Raw genomic sequence first — 17,944 nt, forward strand, 5'->3', positions numbered from 1 at the left:
GAATTTTAATGGTAATAATCGCAGCCCTGATGGTATATCTCCCTGCCTTATCGTTCCCATTATCTGCCCCTATCTCACAGGCATCGGTGCAAATTAATGGTGCTTTTTCAGCAGTGCCTTTTTATCACTGCTCAGAGAGCGCCCAAGGGGAGAGAATAAGCAAAATATTAAAATACTGCATAAATCACAATTTTAGATAACCGACCAACGTGTGGCGACGAGGGGGCGGAGGTGGACGGTGCCCAGCTACCTTTTTGTCCTTTAAAATGACTCTCTGCGCACTAGATCAGACCAGATCCTGAAGTGCTTGAGAGAGGAACCGTGCGCTCCGTGTGACCTTTTCCAAGCTGGAGACAATACTGTGATATTACCACTTCGAATAAAATAGTAGTGCAAGAGTAAGAGCTATTAGAAAACTCGACATCTTGCATTTCAGAGGGAAGTCGCTGGTCGATTTGCATGCAAACATCTCAGTCAACAGTTTAATGAATCCGACTTGTCTCTGGTATTCAAAACCTGTCAAGCTCGACGAATGTGATAACGAAAAGTACCACATCAAACAAAATGCGCAAACATTGCACCGCACAGACTGATAGCTGCGGCATAAACCTTCAATCATGCTTGAATTTACTGTATATAACAATTTGAGTTAAATGCCCTCAGTCTTGATATATCAATAACTGAAGAAGTAAAGAAACATACTAATACGATGTACTAATAATAAAATATTTCTTTGAAATTTACAAACTCAGTGAAAAGCTTAAGCGGCACACACATCAAAACATTTCTATTGACAGGTACACACACATAAATATTGTCAGTACTAAAATGATCTATTGCTTTCACAACTGTTAGGTATTTTCTCTCCCTGCTTCTTAATAAAATGACATGGCAACCCCATGGTTCAGATGAATCTGTTTTGAAGGCACATTTTTCACAAAAGATGAAAATTTGTCCTTTCTTCCCCCCACACCCCCCACACCCCCACACACACACACACACACTGCTGCTAAAGGCCCCGATCAGCGATCTCACTTCAGACAAGCGTCTCATTCAGAGAAGATAACTACAATAATAGCTTTTTTAATTACGGCATGAAAGTCAAAACTGTAAGTTTAGCGTCTGATCTCTTCAGGTATCATAACAGTCTCCTGAAATAGGTCCGAAAAAAGAACACTCTCAAGATACTGATGGTGCATATTTTATAAAACACATTATTTATTTAACTCTAGGGTACTGAAGACTATTCTAGGCTGTGTCTGATTTATTAAATATGAAATTTATTTTTAGAAAACAAAAATCTGGGAGCACACACTCAAGGAATGCAAAAAATTAGATTCGAATTCAGTATTGCTTCATTTAACACATTACAATTTGTAGTAGAATTAAACTTATTGTTTTTTGCACATTGCATTATTTTTAAAGAAAAATAAAAAAGCTTATTTCAGACATAATGTGAGAGATCATCCCTTACAATTTGTTTTATATAATATAATCTACAGCTGAGTGTAAAAAGCGAATCTTTCATGTACAAGAAAAAGCTTTTCTAAAACTACTGTAAAAAATACAGTAAATGAACCCATCCACATTAAATGACCACTATCAAACACAAACTTGCACGGATTCATAAATCTGCTTATCAAGCTAGCATAATAATATATTAATCATAAAGTAATTGCAACTAAAAACATTACACAAGTGCTATATATTCACTGTATCGTCTGTTTTATCGTGGAAAACATCTCGTCATGCTTTATCAAACGCAAAACGATTTAAAGATGGACTGACTCTAAACAGACCCTCGAGACCCTCTTGCTTTCAGTATCAGATGTGCATCCTAAAATCTAAACTACTTTAAAGTATAAAAAGATCTTTCTTAAAATATTGCATGACAATACAAGCACGTGCACAGCAATGCACTTTTTTCATTTCAAATGAACTTCCATTAGAAATATGCGTTTTATTTCTTATTCTGTCAGCCAAGGCAGAAAACAAGAAATGAAATGTAAACTTGAAACCAAACGTGACATTGACTGTATCATCAAGGGAAAACATCTCGACATGCCTCCATACAAACAAACACACTCAGAAACATAAAGAAAAGATTGACCATTGCACCTGCTGCATTTAGTCCTTATGATAAACTGATCTGAGTCTCTGTCACTCCACATTACTTCACCTCCATCCAACTTTACATCGCTTGCTTTACAGATCAACAATAAGATGAAGAAACACAGTAACTTACGTTTGATCTGCCGGGGGTTGCTCTGCTTTCTGCGGGACATGTTGCCACGATCCGGATGATTTCTGATAATTAGTTATTATTATGTTGGGTTAATATTAGAGGTTATTATGGATCATCCGAGATCCGAACGGGTCGCAGGAGCAATGACGATTATTCACAGGATCTGTCTCTCCCTCACAGACGCGCTCCGCTCGCTCAGTGCGCGTGTGTGTGCGCGTTCGTGTATGTGTGTGTGCATGTGTGTGTGCGGAGCTGCGGTCCGCTCGGACTGACGGCGGAGAGAAAGGCGTTTCGCGCTTTTGTTTGAACGTGAAATTTGATCCACCGCGGGCGCCGTACAAACACAATCTCTTACAATCTCTAAACTTCATTGTTCTCTTACAAAAACTAAACATGGCAGTAAAACCACTGTAGGCAGAAATGTACCCTTGTTCATCCATGATATTTATAGTTAACGTCTATGTTTATGCAAATGGTAATCAATCTGTCAGTATGGATAGCTACTGCATTTTATCATAATAAAACAATGCTTATATTTTCTCGTGCAGCTTGTTGATTTAAAAGTCTAATTAAAATTTAAAAATGTAACTGTTATTGTCTGTTAAAAGTCCTGTTTCACACCATTTAGTAACATCATGACAGATTTTATAATTATTGTGTTTTGTATCGGATGGCTTTCTTTTTTATCCGTTTCTCTCAGTGTGTTTATGTCAAGACGTTCCCGCCGAGAGTGTGTGAGAGGATTCATACGTAACAAATCCCACTGACGATTTAAACTTCTTGTACGCGATATTTTTATTTTACTTAAGCAATAACACACAAAAGGTTATTCTCCCTATCATTCTTTACAATAGTTGCTTTACACAAAGATAAAATAGTTGCTTTAGGAAATCAAACCTGTCTCTGTTGCGTTCGACTTCATGCATCGCTGCGCAGACCGATGACTGAATGACATCCAAGTATCGCGAGAGCGAAGGCAAGCACACCTTTCGTGAACACAAGAAAGAGTCGCGTGCAATTTTTCGCCAGTCAGACACTATGCTTTTAAATTATTGAGTGAATAAAATTGAATAAAAGTGCAATTTTTTCAAAGTAGAAAAAAATATATTAGATATGTTAATAAACGTATCACATACGCAAATAAAATCTCCAGATTTGTTGTGACGTGACATTGTAATGTTGTGTAGATTTATGGTATGATTTGTTGGAAAATTAGGCAAAATTAATTTATATAGGCTAGATTTGATCTGTATCACATATAGATTTTGTCTGTACGGGTTACAAAACCATTCCACTTCCTCTCATCACTTGACAATCTAAAAAAAAAGGCTGGAAAAATTCACAGCGCAACTGTTGTGTTTGTACCTAATTTCAGTAAAACATTAAGCTAAATTACATTACATTTATGTATTCAGTTGGTATTTTAATCCAAATCAATTTACAGTGCATCAAGCTATACATTTCTTTCATCATCTGTGTTCCCTGGGATCAAACCCATAAAGTTTGGTTGCCTTAGCAAAGCTCTATAAATATAGTTATGGGAATACCTCTTAACCTATAAATTTGATTAATAAAATAAATATATTATATTAAGTAATTATATTATTAATATTAATTTGTGAATTAGATTTTTTATGAATTAGAAAATGGCTCATTGTGTAGTTTAATTTAATATTTCCTGTACACTGTACAACACTAGAAACAATTACATAATAACCAAAACAATTATATAAATCAAGTAAGACCACAAGTGTATCGATTTAGCCCAAAAGTAATATGATCTAACTAACTCAAGACTTTCGTCTTAAAAGATTAGAAAGCTATACTTGGCATGCTTTTAGAGAAAAATACATTCATTTATGTACATATATATGGAAAAATCCTGCAGTGTCCACGTCAGAGTAAATCCCCATTTGAAGTATCGTTTCTTAAACAGTTTCGGGCCCAGAAATCACCTTCTTCAATTAGCCAGTTGAACTGCCAAGTAAGACAAGCAAGTCGCCTGTGAAATTATCTTGTAACCCAATTCCAGGACTTTGGAACAGAGTCTGAAACTACGGCATAATTTCAAGGGGTTAACTAGTCAACAGAGCTGCACCTTGAGGAAACCTTTATCTGCCTCGGTGCAGTTTGCCTCTGCCTTCACCAGCCATTACATCCTGGCAGAAAGTTTGCTCTTCCCTGCCTCATCTGCTTCAGTGCTGGCGGTCTGTGAGCTTCAGCCATGAAGGAGAAATAACACAAGCAATTCAAAGCTGGGCTGTGATTCTAGTTCACGCTGGATCTGGATGTTTTAGGAAGAGCTCTATAAAAAATGTCTGGTAAATCTGTTAGATTACCTTTTGAAATATGACTGGTTCAGATGCACATTTATTCCAAAGACACAGGGGATTCCTTACTGTATATACTTAACATTTTAAAATGTTTCATATTTTCAAGATAAATTCTTGTTTTGTTTTAAAAACAGTACTTTTAACACTGCGGTCTTAAAAAGGGAATGTCAAATTTCCGGTCTACACTCTAATGTCAAATTTTGTCTCGAATCCTTTGAGTTCAACGCAAGACTTTCAGTTCATTCAGTATTTGTGACTACAGACCACAAAACCAGTTATAAGGGTAAAATTTTTTTAGCTTGAGATATATATATCATCTGAAACCTGAATAAATAAGCTTTAATTTGGTAATAAGATAGGACAATATATTTGAAAATCTGGAATACGAGGAAATTGACAAATTAAGTCCTTAATAACACATATTACTAATGATAAATAAATTTTTTTTAAATATTTACTATCAAAATAACTTCATGGAACATGATCTTTACTAAATATCCTAATGATTTTTGGCATAAAAAATTGATAATTTTGACCCATACAATGTATTGTTGGCTATTGTTACAAATTATGATTCTGTGGTCCAGGGTCATGTTTTTCTATTTCCCTTGGTGTTATTTATGCTAGTGGTAGAAATAACGGTAACACTTTACAATAAGGTTCAATAGTTAACATTAGTTATCTACATTAGTTAACATAAACTAATAATGAACTGCATTTATACAGCATTTATTAATGTTAATTTCAACAATTACTAATACTTTATTAAAATCTTATTAACGTTAGTTAATGCACTGTGAACTAACATGAACGAACAATTAAAAGCTTTATTTCTAACTAACATTAACAAAGATATAAAATACTGTAACAAATGTATTGCTCATGGTTTGTTCATGTTAGCTAATACATTAACTAATGTTAACTAATGAACCTTATTGTAAAGTGTAACCAAAATAACATATTGCAGCATTAATGTAAATCTATTCAAATTTAGTTAAATCAGGCATTTTCTCTTAAAGATGCAGTGTGTACATTTTAGCGGCATCTAGTGGTGAGGTTGCGAATTGCAACCAACGGCTCAGTCCACTGCTCACCCCTCGCTTTTGAAACGCATAGAGAAGCTATGGTAGCCGCCACCGGAAAAACACGTCATCAACGGAGACAACTTAGGAAAAAAGGGCCGTTAAGGGCTTTATGCAGAAACATGGCGGCACAAAATGGCGACTTCCACGTAAGGGGACCATCGGTGTATGTAGATAAAAACGTCTCATTCTAAGGTAATAAAAACATAACGGTTCATTATAAAAAGGTCTTTATACACCCCTGATAATATAGACCCCTTCAAGGTTTGTAAACATTGTAAACATTGAAAGACCCCATGCGCGCAGCATGGGGTCAAACTGTTCATACCATTTAGGCTTTCTAGTTTAATCTAACAGGGCTGAAAAATGATGACTTACCTGAAATGAAGTGAGCACTACAAACACAAGCCTCTTTGATCTTTGCATTGTCCCAGTCTGCACGTTTAATTGCTTACAGCCACAGATGTTGTATTTTTTGTTTTTGAGATTCTGCAGGACCTGATTTTCAAAGCCCACGACCCAAGTAGGCATTTTTGACGATACCGAATAATACGCAACTCAATCTGCTGTAATGACTTTTGTGACCCTGACATGCGCAGTGGTAACCGCCTGTGACGTGAACTGTGAAGGGGTCTATAATTTTGCATTTCTGTCAAGAGATCCTTTTAAAAATTACACACTAGATCAGTCACCTAAATGAGAGCATTTATTTCATTTTTCCATTTCCATGTTAATAGTGCATTTTAGTACCAAGTAAAAGTCTTTATATTACAAAAAATGTTTTTAAAATGTTCATCTACTGTATATATTTTGCTTTAGTGTCAGGAAATATCAATATGGTCCACAAAGATATTTGATCTCACCAGAGTCATTAAAAAAACTGAGACAGAGCCCAAATCCATAAGAACGCAGAAGAAAATGCAAGTCTAAAAACTGTGTGCAAGTGTACTGAGAAGTAGTTTTAAAAGCAAAGTGTGGTCACATAAAATATTGATTTAATAGAAGTTATTAAATAAAATCTATTCAATCTCTATCCTGATATTGGTGAGATCAGATCTCTGTGTGGTTCATATTGTAGAGCCTCTTAACTTTACAGTTTATCATTTTTTTATCTATAATCATATTTCTTACTGACACTATAAAAAAACACAAATAAAATTATTATTTATTTGGTGAATCATCTAGTATTAAGGCTTGTTCCTGTAGCTAACTACTGTGCTGGTAATGCAAAGGTCATGGGTTCGATTTCCAGAGAACACACATTTTGATAAACAATATAGATTGAATGCACTGAAAGTCACTTTGAATAAAAGCATTTGACAAATGCATGAATGTAAATACTCAATATGCAGTATATAATCATAATCCGAGCTGTGTGTTCTGTATTCATTCACATGGTTTTCAAACTAACATTCAATTTGAAGGTCACAGTCCGTTATTGTGTATAATTCAGAAAATGACTAAATTTTCTGACCCTCTTTTAGCTCCTGTGGCAGGTCACCATCAGCATGTGTGGTTTGTAATAACAGCCACCTCCAAATTAATTAAGTGACCCCGGGCGAGTGCAGACCCACCCAGTCTTTTCTGTCTCCACTTTATACTTTTTTAAGGCAGGATTATATCTAAAAACATGTTTCAGACACACCTATGCAGAGAATTAAAGGCAGTTTTAACCAATCAATAATTGAATCAACGTGTTGTGCTGCAGGAGGACAACGGTTGTAAATGTAAAACAGTCAGAAAATGCAGCTTTTTCTTAATTCAACTCTGTGTTTTGTTTTGGGGTAGATGAAATGAATTCAGGCACACCAGGTCAGATAATAAATGTGACCGTAAGACATTGTGTAATAGTTTGCTGTAATAATTGGTTAGGTATTCACACTAAAGAGACGAAATATATAAAGCTCACTTCTGCATGCATGCAAAATATAAAAGAGCTATAAGAGGGCATTTCTCTCCATCTATACACTTTGTGATTGCTCCTACTGTATCTAAACAATGGTAGGTTATTTTTTGACAGAAAATAGTACCAGCCATTAAAAAAACTAATTTTAATTCAATCAAAAATTCCTAAAGCTCCTATATTTTGAGGTTTCATAGGTTTCTATTTAAATGGTAAGGTCCAGATTAATTTCACACTATGGTTTGATCCCCCGGGACCTCTGCATGCATTGGATCTCATTCACGTTGCCACGGCGCCTCATGTCGGTCATGCGATTTGACTGACAGGTACAAATCTGTGTGAGGTGGAGGGCTCCTCCATCATCACGGGCTGCAGCAGATGGTTGAAATAATTAACACGATGCTGTTCTCATCGCAAGGGAAATCAGTGGCATAGAGATCACGCGCTGCCACTTTAACTCACATACAGTCGAGGGTTTAATGGTAACATGAAATGAGATTTATGAGACGTATGGGATCGTTCTGTGATGACATGCACAGTCATAGACTTAATAATCATTTGTCAGGTATACCTTAAAATGTGAGGTTTTATTTAAGCAGAAACCTAGTTAAATCAACAGCATACCCCAAGAAAGTCTTTTTTATGGGTCAGGTCAAGCAGAAATAGTTTCTTAAGAGAACATCTGCACATTTTGATTTTTACAGTGGAACAATAACCGTAAACAAAGTGTGTGCGTCTAAATATATCTGTCTGCCTGCAGCGCATTTAAATATGATTCACTGCCTTCTGAAGTTTTGCATCAGCATCAACGGCAGCTCTTGAAGACGCAAGACTGCTTTCGTACCGTATGATGCCGCACCAACTGGCATTATGGGACTGGCTGGCATCCAGAGGAGGTGATGAGTGTGAGCTGTTAGACAGCTGGAGAAGTGGACAGCGTGAAGGCCAGGCATTCATGCCCATCTGCTTGAAAAGCGATGGAAGGTCTAGTGTTGATAATGATCAAATTAATAAAGGCCAAAAGACACGGAGCTTAACATTAGTAGAAAATGACATGCACTGTAAAAATGTAAAAAAAAAGGGGGGGGGGCACGTGTAGTAACATTTAAATTAACTGGTTAGTCTTACCCCAAAAATAATATATGATATGACTGGGTTAAAAATAAAGGTTCTTCACAATAAACCACCCTTTTTGGTTCTCCAAAAAAATTTTATAAGTCAAGCGCTCTTTAAAAACATTTACAGAAAGGTTTTGCAGTTGTTTATGGTTCTTTATGGAACCATATGTCAAAAAATGCTGTCACTGGGGCGCTATCTTTTTAAATAGTTCACCTAAAGAGTTCATATTAGTCCCGCAGAGGTATCTATTTATACCAACAAATGTATATTAGTATCTCAAAGGTACAAATTCATTTCGTTTTTATTTTTTTTATAATGGGACCATGCACAATTTTTAACATAAAATTTCCATTTCATGTATTGTACCGGATTTAGCCAAATGCTAATTTTCATCCATAGTCCCCTATTGCAGTGGTTCTCAAACTTTTTCAGCGTGCGCCCCCCCTTGTGTACGGCTCATTCCTTCCCGGCTCCCCCAAAGAAAATTTATGACAAGAAACTGTTCTAAAACTCAACTTTTAATTAAACAAAACATTTTAAATGATACAAAGTAGATCTGTTGGTTAGTAGTCTTATTTTTTTAGGTTTAAAATTCATGATAAATTAATTTATTTTATAAAATGTCATAAAACTGGGGCCCCCTGGCACAGTCTCGCGGCCCCCAGTTTGAGAACCACTGCCCTATTGGTATCAAATGTATACCGATCTGTATCTAAATGGTATATTAGGGCATTTTAAAAGGGGAAGAGTATACAACTTTGGGGGTAGAAATAGCACATTACAGCAATGATTGTACATTTATCTTCTTCTTTAGTTCCAAATATATGGTTTCATCGGACACACGTGCGCTGCCACGATACACTTCTGGATCCGAACTTTACTTCCGGTTTGTTTCGTCTCAAATGCCTCATCGAAAATATTTTTATTTATATTACATAACAAAATATTATAACAAATGTTTTGGTTTCCTGGGTAATCTATGTGTTGTTTTTTGCTTGTTATATAAATAAACTACGTTCAAAAGAACTTTGTTGTTATTTATTATTAGCGGAGTTTACCGGAAGTTACGTGCGGACCACGACAGCCGCTTGTTTATGTTGTTACTGCTGAAACCGTCTATTGTAGGAAACGATTTATCTAAGAACCAAACTAATAATCGAAAACTGACAATTTAATTTCTTGTTTGACATTTCAATCGGGAAAATGTACAGCCGCACTATCATTGTCAACAGTGTGGTATTGTATAGAGATGCAGTATGAATCTCAGTGTATACACCGACAGAATCATGGGTTTGCCATGTTCCCGCTGGTCATGGCAGCATGCCCCCCTCCAGCAGCCGCACAGCGCCAACAGATGTCTGTGAGCGTGCCCGCTCCTCCACCCCGCCTGCCAACCCTGCGTTCAGTGCCAGCCCTCTGCCCAGCAACACACTTCCACTTCTTCTATTCCTTTCTTCTCTTATTTCTCATTTTCTTTGTTTCTCCTCTCTCATCGTCTCCCCTCTTTTTTATCCCCCCATTTTAAAAGCTCGCCTTGTGTTTTATTTCCGAAGGAGTTAAAAATAAATACGATTATTACAGATGACAGAGCAGAGCGGGTAGAGGTTGCGGTGAGAGATGTAAAATATAAAATTATGAAAATGATATTGAAAAATTTTTTTTGAGGAGAGACTAAATGTCAAATACTGTTTATTATGTGTGATGAAATTGTTGACATTAGAAATGATCAACTATTCTAAACATTTATGTATTTTAATGATTCAATACTTGCCAATAATTTAAATGTAACTTAAATTGTTCAATTGTATGTAATAGTTGCTGAAATCATAAAAAATTTAGTTTGGTGAACGATTAATACAATAATCATTTATATTTTACTAGTTTGTCTATTGAAGATTTACTAGTGGTGATATTGTGAACGTCTAGTTATGTTTTGAACTAAAATATATTAATGATAAATAAATATAAATGGTGAAATTCTGTGCTAACCGTAAGTGGAAGTTTCAATCAATCCTCATTAAAAAAAATAAATTGAAATACATACAGTACATAGCAGGGCTTTGTTGCTAATTTCATAATTGCAAAATAAAATGCAAAGAAAATAAGCATAAGCAATGTAATTTCATGCCTTGGCTAAATATATTTAACAATTCAAATACACTATTATATGTCAACTAACATTTAATTTGTTAAAATCCTGACTGCATTATGGCATCAGTTGTAATCTATTTATCTCTTCATGCATAAATGTGCCATTGTTATGATATCTATTTTTAACAGCTCTGACCCGCAACAATAATTTTTCCTCCTGTAACAATTCAGTCGTAGCAAATAGGGTTTCACAAACAAAACTGGTACGTGTAAATGTAACCCCATTTTTAGGTCATCATCTGACAAAATATGTTTTGCTCAAAGAGCTGAGAGAAAAAGAGCTGTGAAATATTAAAACATTTTACAGTTTGGAAAGCCACAGGACATTAAAAAAGAGTCACATTTTTTTTGGTTACATAACTGATTGTTTTTAGGGACAATTATTTTGCACTTTCAAGCTCTTCCCTTTTGCACAAACATACAGTGTGCATTACACAGATATAAAAATATCATAGTTTGCATAAAAGATGATTTTTTTATCCCAATTATCAGGTTTTCAGGATTTAACATCTTTACAGTACAATCCACGCCAATGTATTTTCATGCCCACAACTGTTTTAGCTTTATGCATGCAGTACAACCTACAGCAAATAATCAACATACAGCACAAAGAATCTTAATGTTCATCCATAGCCGCTTATTATAACATATCTCCACCGAGCGTAATTCCCTTTCTGTTTTGGTTTGCATGTTATTCAGTGGATATCAGTCAGTCACAAACAGCATATGACTGCTGAATGCACGGAGTACGAGCTTTATGCCGTGACAAAATAATTGCATTGATATACAGCTGCGCGCAATTTCTACAGTACCTTCATTAAATGAAGCCAAGGGAGGAAAATATACAGAATATCGAGCTGATTCATCTATAATTATTAGATTACGAGCGGTCGGGCACGGTCCACAACAGTTGCGGTTAATTACATGCTTAAAGTGAACAGTTGTGCCCGTGACAGATGTAACAATATAACATCACAGCTCTGAGCAGGGTTGCCAGTTCATCAGACGCCTTTATCCTGTAAAAATAACCTGCTTATATGTTTCTCTCACCCATCTGGTCATAAGTTTGTTTGAAACTTAAAAATAATAATCCAGTGCTTATGTTACTGTGTTTTGGTCACTGCAGCAATCCTGCAAACCCAGCAAGCTATTCTGCATTTAAAAGATGTCTAGTAGGTGCGCATACACAGTCGTCTAGCCAAAAACAAGGACTGTCAGTGAGAATTTAATAGACATAGCCATAAATAAATAAATGAAAGCACTATGTTGACTTTGCTTACACAATGGAGTAATATACATCTCACAAGATATTTTGGCAAAAATGACAAACTAAATATAGAATTACTTTGGCTAGAAGTGGGTTACTCATAGCCAGACTATATTGGGTCTACCTAGAAACGACAGCTATTGCTTGCTGGGAAGCTACAATGAAAAATAAGAAAAAGCATCAGTATATATTGACAGAGACAGTTCAGAGGGAATCTACATTGGCCGGCTTTCATGCAAATAGCACTGCCTTAATGGTGAACCCTTCGATGAAAAACTGATAAAAATATTAAATATTCAGGCATCCCTTTCACCCAGTATCAAAAGGTTCCAGATGTGGCGGCCGGAGTTGTTATCGGTCGGCCAAACGACAGGCATTGAAAAGCATTCCTCTGAATTTCAGAGCATATAAAAGTGTTTTATACGATGCAAATGAATGGTAATTTCTGACTACGGAGAAGACGGGGAAGAAAGATGCCAATAAAACCCTATCATTTGGGACTAAACTCCACAAACGGGAGACACTTTGGATTCGCCGTGCCTGTCCGCCCGCGTTAGATGCCTGAGATTGCCGCGAAATTAATCCATTTAACAATCTGTGGCTTAAAATTTCCAGGATTCAGTTTTTCCGGAATATCAATAAGTTCCAATTGAAGGGAGAATTCTTTTGCGATTCAGGCATGTGCGGGCGATAACGGAGCGGTTGGCATGGAAGGCAGGCAGAGATGGATTAATTATGCAGGGAACATGGAAATTCTGCTTATCAACGCTTAGCAAAGGAGCCCGGCTCACATAATCAGAAAAAACCAGGATGAAAAAATATAACAATGCGGTGGAACCTTCCAGCTCATCATCTTACAAGTTAGATTCTTCCTGTAATTAAAAACTAACATACAATTATATTCATATCTCATAGGCAGACTATGAGTGGCTATGTGTTAAATATCAACACACCGGGGTACGAGGCCAAGGGGGTGAAAACAGGCGGATGTGGGTCCCCCGGGACGGCCCGAAACTACTTAGCTGGGAAAACTTAAAAAAGACGAGAAAGACAAAGCTATTTATGGGGCGGGAAATATGCATTTAGTTATGGCTGGAAACTTTAAAGGTAAAAAATGTGATTCTGGCACATGTACCTATGGCGGTGCGTTTGCTAAAGAGATAGGACAAGTAATACAGAATGATGGGTCATCCCCCCTTTTGCATTAAGACAAACTGGGTTTTTGCAGCAAAGCAAAGCTCTTTGTTCGTGATACCGTTTGGCGTTTCTGGGAACAGGTTGTGAAGCTTAATCCAAAACAGACCTGTATGTCTTTCTTTTGACTAAAGATACCTTTTTATCAAAATTTCTTTACAAGCCGAAATGGCTGAATATTACGGCTACAAAAGAAGGGATAGCGGAAATTCAGACAGTGGGAAACTTCAACACCTTTGTCAACTACCAAACACAAACAGGTTTAATATGAAACTGGTGTTTTAAATAAAAAAAGGCTTCATGACTTACTTTAAGTTACTTTCACATTTTAGTTAACCCTTAAAAGTCCCTTGGGGTCAATCTTACCCCAAAGCCACTTTTCTTTAGTTAAAAAAATGGTTCCCTTCATCTCAGTGGAATAAGATTTTGTGACATTTCAAAATGCATCAAAAACTACAAAAAATTCTACTATTTGAAATAATATTTATTTTTAATGTCCTTTCTAATGTTTATATATACATAAATTCACAAAATGTAACACTAAAGTAGTGATTTGAGCAGTTGGCGACATCCAGTGAAATTAATGGGTCTCTATGGGACTCTGCTGGTCGAAATGATTTGTTTCCTAACCTGTAATTCTTTTATGTGTTTTTTTTTCTAAACACCTGATGGCAGAATTCAACATCTAGATCAATATCTAAAAACAATTTAACATTGCAAAAAATGATTTTCAAGAAAAAAATTCTTAGTATTTTTGTCTTGTTTTCAGTAAAAATATCTACAAATTCTTGAATTAGGATGCTTTTTCTTGATGAGCAAAATGACCCGAGAAAATAAGTCTAGTTTTTAGACCAAAAATATCAAATTTAAGTCATTTTGTGCATAAAACAAGCAAAAAATTCTGCCAATGGGGAAAGGTAAAAAATTAAACACCAAATTCAAGAAAAATTCAAGTAAAATTTGTTTAACCCAATGGCAGATTTTTTTGCTTGTTTTATGCACAAAATCACCTAAATCCGACATTTCTGGTCCAAAAACCAGACCCATTCTCCCGGGTCGCCCTGCTCATCAAGAAAAAGCATCTTTATTTAAGAATTTTTACTGAAAACAAGACAAAAATAATAAGAATTTTTTTCTTGAAAATCATTTTTTGCAGTGAAATCAGATTTAGATAATAATTTATGTGAACAAAAATGTTATATTTTACAGGCAAGCTAATGGTGTAGTTGAGGAATTTAGTGGTAAACAAGTCCAAAAGTACTTCATATCTCCCAAAACCAGTGTTGGGTGTAACTAGTTACTAAGTAAGTAGTTACTGTAATTTAATTACTATTTCTATGAAAAAGTAAAGTAAGGGATTACTCTTATTTTTCTTGTAATCTAATTACAGTTACTTCTGATGTAACTAAATACTGTGTATGGACTGTAAAACAATTAAGTATACTTAAACACAATAGTGGATTTAACATGGTTTTAGTTTACAATTCTCACTATTAACTGGTTGATTATTATTAGCATTAATATTAATGAGATGATGGCTGTTTACTTACTTAATACTTAATAGCACATATTAATGCCTGATTCTGCAAAACCTTATTCTACATCTTTAACCCTCCCCATTTCTACTAATACTTAAATTAACAACTTCTTTAGTATTAATAAGCAGTAGTTGGATATTGAGGCAAAAGTAGTTAATAATTAGTTACAGTAATAGAGAGAATTGGACCCTAAAGTGGGACCAGAATAATTGATGTACTTTTATATATTATTTCTTCGAGCCGTTTCAAGCCTATTCTTGTATCATATACTAAATAGGATATAGAAAGTAATTAGTAATAAGTAATTAAATACTTTTTGGAGAGAGTAATTTGTAAAGTAATCTAATTACATGATTGAAGATGTAATTAGTAACTAGTAATTAATTACTTTTTTTGAGTAACTTACCCAACACTGCCCAAAACACAACATTAGTGTATAGATGGAAAGTAAACAACAACAAAAAGATATATTAGTTGTATGATTAAAAATGTACATATTTTTTGTAATCACTCTTTTAATTTCTGGGGTCATTTTTACCCCACGGAACTATAACGCATACAGTACAGGAAAATAGGGACTTATAGACTGAATTAAATATGACCCAGTTTGTGAAACCCAAGTAAATTCGTATTTCTACATAATGTAAAGAACAGTTTGTGAAAATATAACCTGGATATCTTTTTATCTTTTTTATTTTGACTGAGTAAGGCTATGTCAAAGATTGAAATCAATATAAAATCAAACTGTGATGGTTCTCATCCCACATATAGGTTATAAAATTTCACTTAAGCTTCAATTTCACAGACAGGGTAAAATCTTAAAAAAAAACACTCCCAGAATGCTTTGCAACTTTGTTAAGTTGAATATCATGTATGCATACTCAAACCTGGTGTGTTGATAATACACAGAATAGCCAATGAAGTTTATGTGGAGTTTCCTGTGCTCCTCCTCTTTTTCCTTATATGGCATCGACTGTGTATCATTTCCCATCTCGCAGATGAAAGAAAGACCAAAATCTTCTCTGTTCATTTGCAAGATCCCTGCAGCTTTGAGGGATGCACCCCACTTGTTGCCGAAGCCTTGATTTCGTTGTTTGATCGGGACGCTCCTGACAAAGAGGAGAAGTGGAGAGAGAAAATAAAAGAGAGAGAGAGGATAAGATTGTTATCGCAAACTCTTCACCGGACAATGAGTTTTCCCTCACCATTCAAATCTATCGGCGAATGCTTGAGCGATTCATTTCAGCCGATCCCGTATGGTGACAATGGAGCGGAGAAATTAGTGATGCTATCTCCCCTCTGATGTCATTTCCCTGATCCGCCTCATCCTCTGGGTCTTGTGTAGGCTACCTCCATTAATTAGAAAGTCCAGGGATTTCACTCATCAGCTCATGGCTTTCTGCTTGACTATATGAAGTTCTCTGAAGATCTTCAAGAAATTGTTTTTTTCTTCTGAACATACATTTAGGACACAGCATTAAGAAATTATATGTTTAGACATTTACACATGTAAAAATGAAAAAATCATGGTTCCTCTTGAATGGGGAGGTTTGATGATTCAATTATCTTTTTAAGATAATTTTTATTTCAAAAAATGAAAACAACTTTTTTACAAAATCAAAATACATGGGAAAAAAATTATCCCTACTATAGCTGTCACTGGGCCGGTAAATTTTCTTGTTGGTACTTAAAGCACTGCAAAAAAAATATTTTTGTCTCGTTTTCAGTAAAAAATATAATAATTATTAATTATTATAAAAAATATCAAAAAATTCTCAAATCAAGATGCTTTTTCTTGATGAGCAGAATGACTTAGGAAAATAAGTCTAGTTTTTAGACAAACAATACACAATTTAAAGGAATATTCCATTTTCTTAAAAGAAAAATCCAGACAATTCACTCACCACCATGTCACCCAAAATGTTGATGTCTTTCTTTGTTCAGTCGAGAAGAAATTATGTTTTTTGAGGAAAACATTGCAGGATTTTTCTCATTTTAATGGACTTTAATAGACACCAACAATTAACAATTAACTCAACACGTAACAGTTTTTTTCAACGGAGTTTCAAAGGACTACAAACAATCCCAAACGAGGCACAAGGGTCATATCTAGCGAAACGATTGTCATTTTTGACAAGAAAAATAACAAATAAACAGATCCGGTCGTGATGCGCCAGCGTGACCCCACGCAATACGTCATGACCTCAAGTGGTCACAGAGGACAAACGCGAAACTCCGCCCCAGTGTTTACAAATGTGTTGAAAGAGGACCGTTCCGACGTTGTTGTATGTCAACTGATACTAATTAATGTCTTTGTGTCAGTTTATTGTTTACAATGGTCCCGAAATGTGAGTTTTATATATGTAACACGTAACCTCCCTACGTCACCGCGCATTTACGTTAGGTCGCGCTGGACCAGATCTAGACGAGAAGTTGTGCTTTAAAAGTGTATATTTGTTATTTTTCTTGTCAAAAATGACAAGCGTTTTGCTAGATAAGACCCTTATGACTCGTTTGGGATTGTTTATAGACCTTTGAAACTCCATTGAAAAAAACTGTTAAGTGTTAATTGTTGGTGTCTATTAAAGTCCATTAAAATGAGAAAAATCCTGCAATGTTTTTCTCAAAAAACATAATTTCTTCTCGACTGAACAAAGAAAGACATCAACATTTTGGATGACATGGTGGTGAGTAAATTATCTGGATTTTTCTTTTAAGAAAATGGAATATTCCTTTAAGTGAATTTGTGCTTAAAACGAGCAAAAAGATCTGCCAGTGGGGTGAGAAATAAGATTTCTTTTTACTTAAACACTTATTTCAAGCAAAATTTTCTCACCCCATTGGCAGATCTTTTAGCTTGTTTCAAGCACAAATTCACTCAAATTGTATATTTTTGGTCTAAAAACTAGACTTATTTTCTTAGGTCATTTTGCTCATCAAGAAAATACATCTTGATTTAAGAATTTTTAGATATTTCTACTGAAAACAAGACAAAAATACTAAGTTAGAAAGTCATTTTTTTTGCAGTGAGGGTGCATATTAGTACCACAAAAGTACATATAGACGGTTTTATCAGGTCTGGACAGAACTTAACTTCCGGTTTCTGTTTGTT

At 35.3% G+C, this 17,944-nt stretch overlaps 1 protein-coding gene across 5 annotated transcripts in view; it reads right to left on the bottom strand.

Moving 5' to 3' along the window:
• zfpm2a (zinc finger protein, FOG family member 2a) overlaps nt 1-17,944 on the bottom strand; it is a 251,008-nt gene that overhangs the window by 209,142 nt on the left and 23,922 nt on the right. For 3 of the 5 annotated variants that reach the window (XM_055211094.2, XM_055211093.2, XM_073872428.1), the window contains exon 1: nt 2,246-2,528. In XM_055211094.2, the coding sequence (XP_055067069.2) occupies nt 2,246-2,285 (40 nt within the window). In that variant the 5' untranslated portion in view covers nt 2,286-2,528. Of the gene's footprint in view, nt 1-2,245; nt 2,529-3,142; nt 3,200-15,719; nt 15,942-16,037; nt 16,254-17,944 lie in introns of those variants that run through there. The other 2 variants (XM_055211092.2, XM_073872430.1) reach the window with 2 other exon arrangements.

The sequence above is a fragment of the Misgurnus anguillicaudatus genome, chromosome 10, assembly GCF_027580225.2.
Source record: "Misgurnus anguillicaudatus chromosome 10, ASM2758022v2, whole genome shotgun sequence".
Lineage (NCBI taxonomy): Eukaryota > Metazoa > Chordata > Actinopteri > Cypriniformes > Cobitidae > Misgurnus > Misgurnus anguillicaudatus.